Source organism: Ruditapes philippinarum, unplaced genomic scaffold, assembly GCF_026571515.1.
Source record: "Ruditapes philippinarum isolate M1 unplaced genomic scaffold, ASM2657151v2 ctg741_1_1_1_1, whole genome shotgun sequence".
Lineage (NCBI taxonomy): Eukaryota > Metazoa > Mollusca > Bivalvia > Venerida > Veneridae > Ruditapes > Ruditapes philippinarum.
The window spans coordinates 210,717-222,185 of NW_026867313.1; the positions used below are offsets into that span (position 1 = coordinate 210,717).

The window sequence follows — 11,469 nt, forward strand, 5'->3', positions numbered from 1 at the left end:
ACAGTCTTGTAAGTTTTTGATTATTTGGTTACTTTTCTCTATGAATATAAAAGAGGAAGAAAAAATAGTAACATTTTAAGTCATGGTTTGTTTAGAAAATTTGGGAACTTTTATATGACATTAATATTTATTGTACAAAAAAATTCACAATTTTGTTGAACACATTGATTTTAAGGAATAGATTTTTGACATGCTCATTGAAAATTACTGACAAGACTCAAATGATTATTTATATGTAGAGAGAATGGGAATTATTTGCATGAGTTTATTTTCAAAGACTTTTGCAGAGTATATCACAAAAAAATGAAATGTAATACAATGTGTAAATTATTTCACCGTAAAATATGAGCTAAAATTGATGAAACTATTAATATTTTGGTTGATTTTTTTCTTCCAGACCGGAGGACAAGAAAAGTATTTCATCTGAAGACACAAAGAGTACTTCTTCATCCTCCTTGCTTTCACTCACATCGAAATCCACAGACCATTTGTCGACACAATCAGCACCGTGCTTGAAGCCTCCCATCCTCGAGACGGAGATAAAAGATTCTGAAAATGAGAAGCATGAACAAACTATTATTGTCGGTAATGTCACAAGCACTGGTCATGTTATGAGCCAGTCAATGTACACGGAAAGTACTCGCATATCTGATAGTCGATCAAGTGTCAGAAGCGACACGGGGCCGAGATCAAATCTTGGCCAAGGTGTTGAAATTTTGAAACGGCAAGTGTCGAGTCCTGACCGACAGACTGAGTCATCAAATCGCTCAAGTGCAACTGACGATATAACAAGTATGGATACAGTTTTGGCCGAGATTATGTCAGATGTAAGGTCGTTGGAACTACAACAATCATCTGATAAAAGGATGAGTTTACCTGTACAGAAGTCGAAAGCGGCTTCGAAACATACTCCAGATTTGGTGCTCGATCTCCCTGAGGGGTCAAATTCTTCTTCACCACAAGATGGGAGTGATAGAGACAGCCCAATTAGTGCTGCAGAAACATTTGCGAAATCAAATCAAGGTACATTGAAGAAAGCGTCATCAATGCCACGGAATATTTCAAGTTCCGAGGTATACTCGAGTGACATTCAGAGGACTTCAGATTCAAATCTTATTAAAACAGCTCCCATGATGTCAACATTTCAAAACTTCAAAAAAGAGGAAATTATGTCAACATCTGTTCCATCAACGGGCCGGAAGTTTAGCTTAGAGGAGCATCATATAAAATCAATGCAGACTCCTCACATGCATTCATTTTCTCCCCCAATTGCGGAAAAACCTAAACCTCCAATTAAAGCAAAACCTCCGGTCATGAAGAAACCGACAACTAGGTCACCGGATCTCTCAAGAAGATTAGAAACCGACTTGGACAATGTTCCAGCAAAATCCTCGTCCCCGTCAAGTTTTAAGTAAACTTTGAAAGTTTACTGCGTTCTTTAGTAATGTTCAGTTCAGCATTTATTTATGTTAGAAGCATTTTCTTATTCAGATGCATAATAGAATTTTTTCTCCCGTTATTTTAGTGAAAATGTGTCTTAATTTTGTTTTCTAAAATTAAAAGCTATGAGGTACAGATTTTTGAATTAAGACTTTAATAAGCAAGCACTCGATAATGTTTAATAAAAACAAAACAGCAATTTTAAACTTGTCATGTAAAAGTTGTTTTTATTCCATTTCTAAAAGATAGAAGATTGAAATTTTCAAATATGAGTCGGCCATCTTGTTTTTGCAACAACCAGTTAAAAATATAGAGATTATATTTGAATAGTGATTGCTTTATTGGTATTTATTTTTAACTTTTCATTTGTACCCTGTTTAACAGCTATGTTAGTTATTTTCCTCCAGGAGTTTGATACGATTTGATCTAGTCAAAATGTTACGTTAACGTTAAATTGTTCACATTAGAGGACAGTAAATAGTTCATATGTGCAATATGTTATATAGAAAAGCACGCTAGAATTATGTACAAATAGTTTAATGATGAATTTAGGACTGGAATTAGGTAATACTGATTTAAGTCATAAAATTGCCATATTCTGTGCTGGTATTAAATCTGCCAGGAGAAAGTTGATAATTTATAACAAGATCTTATGTATGGTCCCTGAAGACATTCATTTTGTCTTTAACCTGTACTTGTTTTTGTGTTCTTAATGAAAATATTTCTACAGCCGTATTAATTGTTCTGTGAAGTGTTGATTCACATTTTTTGAAAAAAGGGAGGAGCTTCAGAATCAAAACTCCGCCTTCCCATGGATTGTTATGTAAGCTACACCCCTTTAAAACTGTACTCAATAGGTTTTTAAGGGACATTAAAAAAGCTTCCATTAAAATTATGTAGCTCTTAACCTACTGAACTTATTTAATGTATGTGCTCAACATTGTATTTGGAACTGTCCATTTAAAGTTTAAGGGATTTTAAATATCAAAATGCAAAAATTGAGTTATCAACAGTAAAGAGCTTGGTCAGAAGGTCTGGATGCTTTGTGCAGACTGGCCAGGCTCTAAAATGGTGGCAAAGTTCAGGCAGTTTTAAGGATTAGAGAGAATGGTTTAGTTTTTTGAATACTGCAATTTGTTTTGTAAAAATACATATGTGTTCTAGAAATTATTTGCATTTTTGTATCTTTCATATGCTCACCTCATTATTAAACTTCAAATGAAAAATAAAAAAGCAGATATAAAATTTTCATTTTTTTTGTAATTTAATGTTAGAAACATGCCATGTCTTTTGTTCATTTGTGAATATTTCATTTGCATAATGAAAGCATAATTAACTTTCACCCCTGATAAATTTATGTAATGGACTTTCATACACCTTTAAGAGCCTGTTTTTAGGCTTTTACCATAAAAAGCATAGAAAAGATTGTTTGAGTATGTGTGTAAAAGTATTGCCAAAATAACACATAACTTATGTTGACTAGGTTCTATATTTAACCCAGTTCTAAAAATAGACATGAAGCAAAGTGATATGCTAAAGTGTTGCTTTAAAATTCCAATTGTGTAGGAAGTTATAAGCTTATAGACAGTTTCTCAAATCAAAATAGATTTGTTTTCTGTTAAAGGGATCTGATCAGATATATATTTTTCAATGTCTTCCATTTTATTGCAAAATCACTGTTGTATTGTAAATTGTGTAATTTTCATCATAAATTTTACTATATTGTATATTTTACTTGTATTGAAATAATACTTAATGAAAAAAAAAATCAAAGTATAAGATGTGCAAACTATTTTGAAAAAAAATCAAAGTATAAAATGTGCAAACTATTTACAGATAAAGTAAAAAAATATGGTTGCAAAAGATTGGAATATTATTAATACGTAGCTTCAAATTAGCAGAAAGATATTTCTTAAACCTTTGTGTCACAGTTTTGAAAATACATGTATTTGGATACAATATGGATTGTTTGGATACAATATGGATAAGATATGTGTACATGAAACTTACTCAATTTACAATATACCTTATTAACCCATTACTTCATATACACGCCTTTTAACGCCTTTTTCACCCCCCCCCCCCTTTTTGTTGTCTCAAATGATGAAAAAATGCCTTATTTAGGCCCCAAACACTTGTTTTTGTTTGAGAAATGTTGTTAAAAAAAATGACCCTTTTTTCGGCGCGGCCCCCCAACCAAAAGATACATCAGGGGGTTGCCAGAAGGGGGATGTGCCCCCTTCTGTTTGGGGGGGTTTGAAGGGGGGCGGAGTCCCCCTCATCGCCAAGAAAATTTTGGACTTGTGAGAGGCTGTAAATGACCCCAGATTGATCATAAGGTAACGTGTAACCAACGCTGAAAAGCATTTGACTCTATCTCAATCCATTGAGAAGTTGCAGCACTTTGAAATCAATTTTGATGGAAAAAATCAACGCAAAATAGTGATTTTTGGCAATTTTGAGATGTCCCCTCGTTGCCATGGTAACAGAAAATTTAAGCCTGAGCATGTTGTTGCAAGGACAATGGTCCAGTCAACATTTGTGCCAAGTTTGATTAGTGTTGAAGCAGTTTTTATAGTATTATAGCAATTTGAACTTGTAAAGGGAGACTTTTCAATGAAAACAGCCATTTTTCACAAAATGCTCATGAAGTAATGGGTTAAATACTGTTGTACCTTTCAGTATTTCATAGATGTATTTATTTTATTTCTTACTCAACCATTATTTTTATCAATATTATTTAATGTCAGAATGTCAAGTATATAGTTTACAATATCAATACATGTTATATTATCTGCACAAAGAAGTTGTATGTATTTTAGTCTGTCATTGAATAAAATAGATAACATCCAATATCTGTATATCCCAGTTTTTATCAAAATATGGAAAACAGGGTAAAGATCTGCATACCTTTATTATTTTTATAATGCTTCAGAAATACTTAGTTTAGATTCAAGTTTATAAAACTATAATTCATGATACTTTCACATCACAATTCCATGTATAGTCTGTTCCAACACCAACTTTTCATTTACATTGCATATTCATGTATATGCAAAATCATTATTTTGTATTTTCATGTGTATGCATAAATATGCATAATCATTTATATTGCATATCCATGTTTATGCATAATCATTTCCTTTGCATATTCATGTATATTCATTATAATTTATATTGCATATTAATGTATATGTAAAATTATCAATATTCAAAATCATTCATTTGCATATTAATTTTTTGCATAATTAGGTATATGCATATTCATATAAATTGCATATTCATAATTATATATTGCATATTCATTTACATGCATAATTGTTCATATGCATTACTAAAGATTTTGCATACAATCATTTATTTTTCGTATTGTTTTATGATCATATTAATATATATGATATTGCATATCCATTTTTACGCTTAATTCTTAAATTTGCATTTTGGGAACTACTTTAATTTTATAATTATTGTTTAAACACTTGAAAAATTAGAGGCTGTTGTGCAGCACCATTGTAGATTTATTTCAATGTCCCTGAATAGATTTAGGTGTTTTAGTCATGTTATCATTAAATGTATAATCAAAAAGCTTATTTGGAATTAACAGAAGCAGTGTTAGAAATATTCATCATTACTTAATGTTAACTTGTTCATAAGTGACACAAACATTTACTATAAAATTAATGATACTGTTTATTCTATTCAAATGTTATGAATATTCTGTACTATATAAGTATCATTTTGAAGCAGTTCTAAACAGATGATTATCGTTTTCTGTGCATGAATGTGTTTTATGAATTAATTTATGCATTGCATAGATATGTCATCGTATAACAATTGATAACTTGTATATTTGTGTATTATAAAAATATCATGTTCTGTACATGAATGTCAGTAAGTGTCAAGTTGTTAACTGTACATGAATATTGGTAAGTGCATGTTGTGTACTGTACATGAATGTCAGTTAGTGTAAAATGTTATTTACTGTACATGAAATGTCAGTACTAAGTTTACATGTTATTTACTGTACATGAATCATATCAGTTAGTGTACATGACATTGCATGTAAATGAATCTCAGTAAAGTGTACAGGTTGTTTACTATACATGAATATAAGTAAGTGTACATTTTGTGTTATACTTTACATAAATGTCAGAAAATGTACATGTTATGTCATGTACTTTAATTTCATTTACAGAACATAATATATTACAAACATAAAATGATACCTCATGTACAAGTAAACATTTTCATGTTTTGAACATGATTTTTCCACTAAAGCCATTTTTTGTGTGGCAAATTTCTATTAATATAAATTAGAATGCTTTGATACAGATAGAGAAAGTAGCAAACATCTCCTATTGTTTCGTTTAAAATAAAATTCTAAACTGTACATCAACTTTTCCAAACTTTGGGCTCATAATAAGTCTAAAGAAGTATTTTAACGTGTCAGTGCACAGAAAATGTTGTATTAAAACTTGTTCACTAGTTAACCCCCCTTGAATTTGAGCAGTTCATAGTTAAACCCCTTGAATAAAATAAGTTCATTGAATAAAATAAGTTCATAGTTAACCCCCTTAAACACTAGCATTTCATAGTTAACCCCCTTGAATACTAGCAGTTCATAGTTATCCCCCTTGAATATTAGCTGTCATGTAACTAGATAATGCCATAGTAAAGAGCAGAACCAACTGCCACATCTGTGCAACCCTTGAATTTGAGCAGTTCATAGTTAAACCCCTTGAATAAAATAAGTTCATTGAATAAAATAAGTTCATAGTTAACCCCCTTAAACACTAGCATTTCATAGTTAACCCCCTTGAATACTAGCAGTTCATAGTTATCCCCCTTGAATATTAGCTGTCATGTAACTAGATAATGCCATAGTAAAGAGCAGAACCAACTGCCACATCTGTGCAACCTGTCCTAAGATTGTACACTGATGGCTCCTTAATTAATTAATTAATTAATTAATTAATTAATCAATCAATTAATTAATTAATTTAAATTTAACTCAATAACATATTGACTCCCTATGAAATAACAATGGACAGTTCCTAATTCAAAGCCAGATGAGTCTATTTCACAAATTTAGCAGTGGAAGCATTAAAAACTGATTATGTAACAAGAGTATAATGTTATACTAAAAATAAACAGCCATGTGGAAATGTATAATATGTATGTGTGTTGATTGATGTAGATAGTGTAAATAGAATGTTTTTATATAAGAAAAAGTGCAATCTCAAAAGTTAAATAATTTTATGTGTCTTGTTTTTGTGTCTCTTGGAAATTCTTGTTTTAAATTAAAAGACTATTAGCTGCTATACACTTGTTATATAATGAATTGTTTTCTCCATGATTTTTCATTTTGAACGTAAACTTCTTCCGATTTTCATAGAAAGTTGGATACGCAAAATCTCTGAAGATTTGTTAATATTTTTATGGTATGTTTAATAATAAACCACTTTCTGATTTTTGTATAACAGGTTTTATTATAAAAAAAAATTTGTATAAAATAAAGGCTCTATCAAGATTTGACATTTAAACCTTAAGTTAATAAATGTAGCATTTTTATGCCACCGCAGCATCTGCGATGCGGTGGCATATAGCGATTCACCTGTGTGTGTGTTTGTTTGTGTGTGTGTGTGTTATATAGATTATATAGTGAACTTAAAAAATCTTCTTGTGAAAAACCACTTGTCCAATTTCAACCAAACTTGGCAGGATTGATCCTTGGGTGAAGGGCTTCCAAAGTTGTTCAAAGAATTTCATTCCATGCAGAAATCTGGTTGCCATGGCAACCAATAGGAATTATAAGAATAAATTTAAAAAATCTTCTTGTAAAGACCCAAAAGGCCTAGAGCTTAGATATTTTGCATAAGGCATTGTCTGATAGACCTCTACCAAGATTGTTCAAATTATAACCCTGGGGTCAAAATCGGCCCCGCCCCGGGGGTCATTGATTTTCACTATATGTACATATAGTAAAAACTTAAAATAACTTCTTGTAAAGACCCAAAAGGCCTAGAGCTTAGATATTTTGTATAAGGCATTGTCTGGTAGACCTCTATCAAGATTATTCAAATTATAACCCTGGGGTCAAAATCGGCCCCGCCCCGGGGGTCATTGATTTTCACTATATGTACATATAGTAAAACTTAAAATAACTTCTTGTAAAGACCCAAAAGGCCTAGAGCTTAGATATTTTGTATAAGGCATTCTCTGGTAGACCTCTACCAAGATTATTCAAATTATAACCCTTGGGTCAAAATCGGCCCCGCCCCGGGGGTCATTGATTTTCACTATATGTACATATAGTAAAAACTTAAAATAACTTCTTGTAAAGACCCAAAAGGCCTAGAGCTTAGATATTTTGCATAAGGCATTGTCTGATAGACCCTTACCAAGATTGTTCAAATTATAGCCCTGGGGTCAAAATCGGCCCCGCCCCGGGGGTCATTGATTTTCACTATATGTACATACCGGTATAGTAAAAACTTAAAATACCTTCTTGTAAAGACCCAAAAGGCCTAGAGCTTAGATATTTTGCATAAGGCATTGTCTGGTAGACCTCTACTCAGATTGTTCAAATTATAGCCCTGGGGTCAAAATCGTCCCTGCCCCGGGGGTCATTGGTTTTCCTTATATGTATATAGTAAAAACTTTATAGTAAAAAAATTTCTTCTAGCAAATGCTAGAGGTTAGATATTTTGCATGAAACATTGTGAAGTGAACTTCTAGCAAGATTGTTCAAATTATAGCCCTGGGGTCAAAATTGCCCCTGCCCCGGGGTCATTGATTTTCAATATATACATATAGTAAAAAGTAAAAAAATCTTATTGTCTTAAGGTACAAGGCTTAGAGCTTGAATATTTGTTAAATGATATCATCTATAGGTACTCTACCAAAGTTGTTCAAATTTTGCGTCTTGTGTCAAAATTAGCCCCGCCCCATGGGCCATAGGTTTTCCTTATGTGTATATAGTAAAAACTTAAAAAATCATCTTCTCTAAATTTACAAAGGCTAGAGTTAAGATATTTGGCATGAAACATTATGTAGTGAACCTCTAGCAAGATTGTACACATTATAGCCCAGGGGTCAAAATTGGCCCCACCCCCAGGAGTCATTGATTTTCACTATGTACATATAGTAAAAAAAAAAAAGAAATATTTTTGTCTGAAGGTACAAGGCATAGAGCTTTGATGTTTGCTCTATAATATATTCTATGGGTTCTCTACTAAAGTTGTTTTAATTATGCCCCTAGTGTTAAAATTGGCCCTGCCCAGGGGCAGTGATTCTCATTATGTTCACATAGTAAAAACAGAAAATAAAACAAATCTTTTCTGAATAGGAGAAAGCTACAGCTTAGATATTTGACTTGAAATGTTGTTTGGTGGACCTGTATCAAGATTGTTTTGAATTAAACCCTTGGGTCCAAAATTTTGCCTTGCCCAAGGGGACAGTGACCTACTTTCTTGTCCTTTGATGTACAGCAATGAAATTTTGACCATGTGCACAGTTTTAGTTGTAAAATTGAACTTTGATATCAGGTGAACTAGATTTTGATGATGTGACCTTCTTTCTTGTCCTTTGATGTACAGCTATGAAATTTGAACCATGTGTACAGATTAAGATGTTAAGTGAACTTTGATTTCAGCTGACCTAGATTTTGACAAAGTGTCTTACTATGTTGTCCTTTGATGTAGTCATGAAATTTAGGCTGTGTGAAATATGACCTTCACCACCAAATTCACTAGACTCAAGTGCATTGATATATTCCTACTCTGATCTTTTATTGAGTTTAAACAACAGATTTAACCACTAATCTGATAATAAGAATTAGATAGGTCAGGGATCTATGCATTATGACAATCTTCAAAATTGTATAGAAACAAAGAAAATCTGTTCCGACACTACTATTTAGTGTTGTATTAATGCGGTGGCATAGCATTTTTCTCAAATGCAATCTTGTTGTGTATAAAATTATGGAAACAAGTTTTATACCAGTCTTTTTAAGCTTTTTATACATCATACACTGTTGGTAAAATATGATGTTTTAGATGATATTTATTATATTTTTACAGTTGTTAATCGATAGAACAGTTATTTCTGTATAAAATACACAAATGTGTAACTTTCATACCAGCTTAGTTCATGTTTTTTAACAAAATACAAACCATAAAATCTCTATATATATCGTTTTAAGTAAGGTAGTACAAATGAGCCGCGTCATGACAAAACCAACATAATGGGTTTGCGACCAGCATGGATCCAGACCAGCTTGTGCATCCGCGCAGTCTGATCAGGATCCATGCTGTCGCTATCAGTTTCTCTACTTGTTATAGGGTTGGTAAGCGAACAGCATGGATCCTGATCAGACTGCGCGGATGCGCAGGCTGATCAAGGTCCATGCTGGTCGCAAACCCATTATGTTGGTTTTGTCGTGACGCCGCTCAAATTATTATGTATACTAATGCTCATAACTTATGAAAATAATATTTTCATTGCATACAGTATAGTATACAAGTTCTGGAGGGTATCATGCTGCTTCTTGTATGTAATACAAAGTAATTATTTTATAATCTTAAAGTAATCATACTAAAGTAAAGTAATATTTTGGTAATATAAAGTGATATGAGGTAATCATTTGGTAATTTTAAGTGATATGAGATAACTAATTGGTAATTTTAAGTGATATGAGATAATTAATTGGTAATTTTAAGTGATATGAGATAATAATTTGCTATTTCAAGAGCTACAAGGCAATTATTTGATACATTTATGTGATACAATCCATTTAAGTAATACAAGGTAGTTATATGTTACATGAAAATATCGTTTCATAAATTTAAATGATATGAAGTAATTATTTCATACATTTAAGTGATATGAGGTGAATTATTTTGAGAACATACATCAGTTTAGCTTATTGGGTAAGTCTACATGATTTAAGGTTTGTACAATGTTAAGCAGTACCATTAATTAAATGTTCATGTATAAAATTTGTTTTGCACAGCATGTATATAATCATTAGAGAATACAGAAAGAATGATTGTAGATATTTACTCTAGATAATGTTACTCTTCACTATGATAAACATGCTACATTCTCATATATGTACATGGAGAATAAAAAATACAAACAGAATGTCAAATATTACAACACTTCGTTTGTTCTTTCTTAAGTTAACCATAACTGAAAGTGTTTAGCCTTTGCCACCAGTATAGAGCAAGGCAAAAATCTGGAGAAAGTGTGAGCTTCTGAAGCATTAATCATAACAAAATTACATGAAAATTGCACTCGTTTTGATCTAAGTGTGTACATGAGGGATTATGAAAGACTACAACATCTCCCTAGCACCAACTGGAGCAGTACTCGGAGCAGGACTCAATTTTCAACACTTAATAGCGCTGGAATCAATAATCCCGCAGGACCAGAAAAATATAATAACACTGAAGTGAAGTACGGGGCAACTTTTTACAAACACCACACAGCACGTGACACCTGCTGTTGTGCGAGATCCATGCAATCTGACCAGACTCTAAACTGTTGGCTGCTCAATTTTTAGCATGACTATAAGAATCTTACACCGGCTGCCGGTACAGACCGGAATATCTAGCTCGAGGGTGACTGTTTACGGCCGTAATGAGGCTCTGCCGAGTTTCCGCTAAACAATTACGCAAGAGCTAGATATTCCCGTCTGTACCGACAGCCGGTGTTTGATTCTTTTTTTTTTGCATATTGCATATCAATTCTTTTCTGAACAGAAATTACGAAAATTGATATTCTCATTTCGCACTTTTTTCTAATAGTAGCGTATGAAAGTACAACTTCATTCATGAAGGTTAAGTGACGTCATCCTAAGAACGCAATTCATTCATAAAAGGCGCGCAGCAATGACATCATTTAAAGCACGCCACTTGTCTTACATGGGGGGTGTAAGACAGGGTTTTCTAGCACCGGTGTAAACGGTAGATAATCCTGTCTGATATGCAAGAATAACATATCTATATAATAGGGAGAGCTATCCTT

At 32.5% G+C, this 11,469-nt stretch overlaps 1 protein-coding gene and 1 long non-coding RNA gene across 2 annotated transcripts in view; both read left to right on the forward strand.

Moving 5' to 3' along the window:
* LOC132735677 (SLIT-ROBO Rho GTPase-activating protein 1-like) overlaps nucleotides 1-1,615 on the forward strand; it is a 93,042-nt gene extending 91,427 nt beyond the window's left edge. Inside the window, exon 17 of the mRNA XM_060722658.1 lies at nucleotides 398-1,615. Coding sequence (XP_060578641.1) covers nucleotides 398-1,415 — 1,018 coding nt within the window. The 3' untranslated portion in view covers nucleotides 1,416-1,615. The remainder of the gene's footprint in view (nucleotides 1-397) is intronic.
* A 4,536-nt stretch (nucleotides 1,616-6,151) lies between these two features.
* Nucleotides 6,152-10,599, forward strand: LOC132735675 (uncharacterized). Its single transcript, XR_009626483.1, has 2 exons — nucleotides 6,152-10,076; nucleotides 10,139-10,599. It is a non-coding gene; the product is annotated as an uncharacterized LOC132735675 (long non-coding RNA).
* The last annotated feature ends 870 nt before the right edge of the window (nucleotides 10,600-11,469 follow it).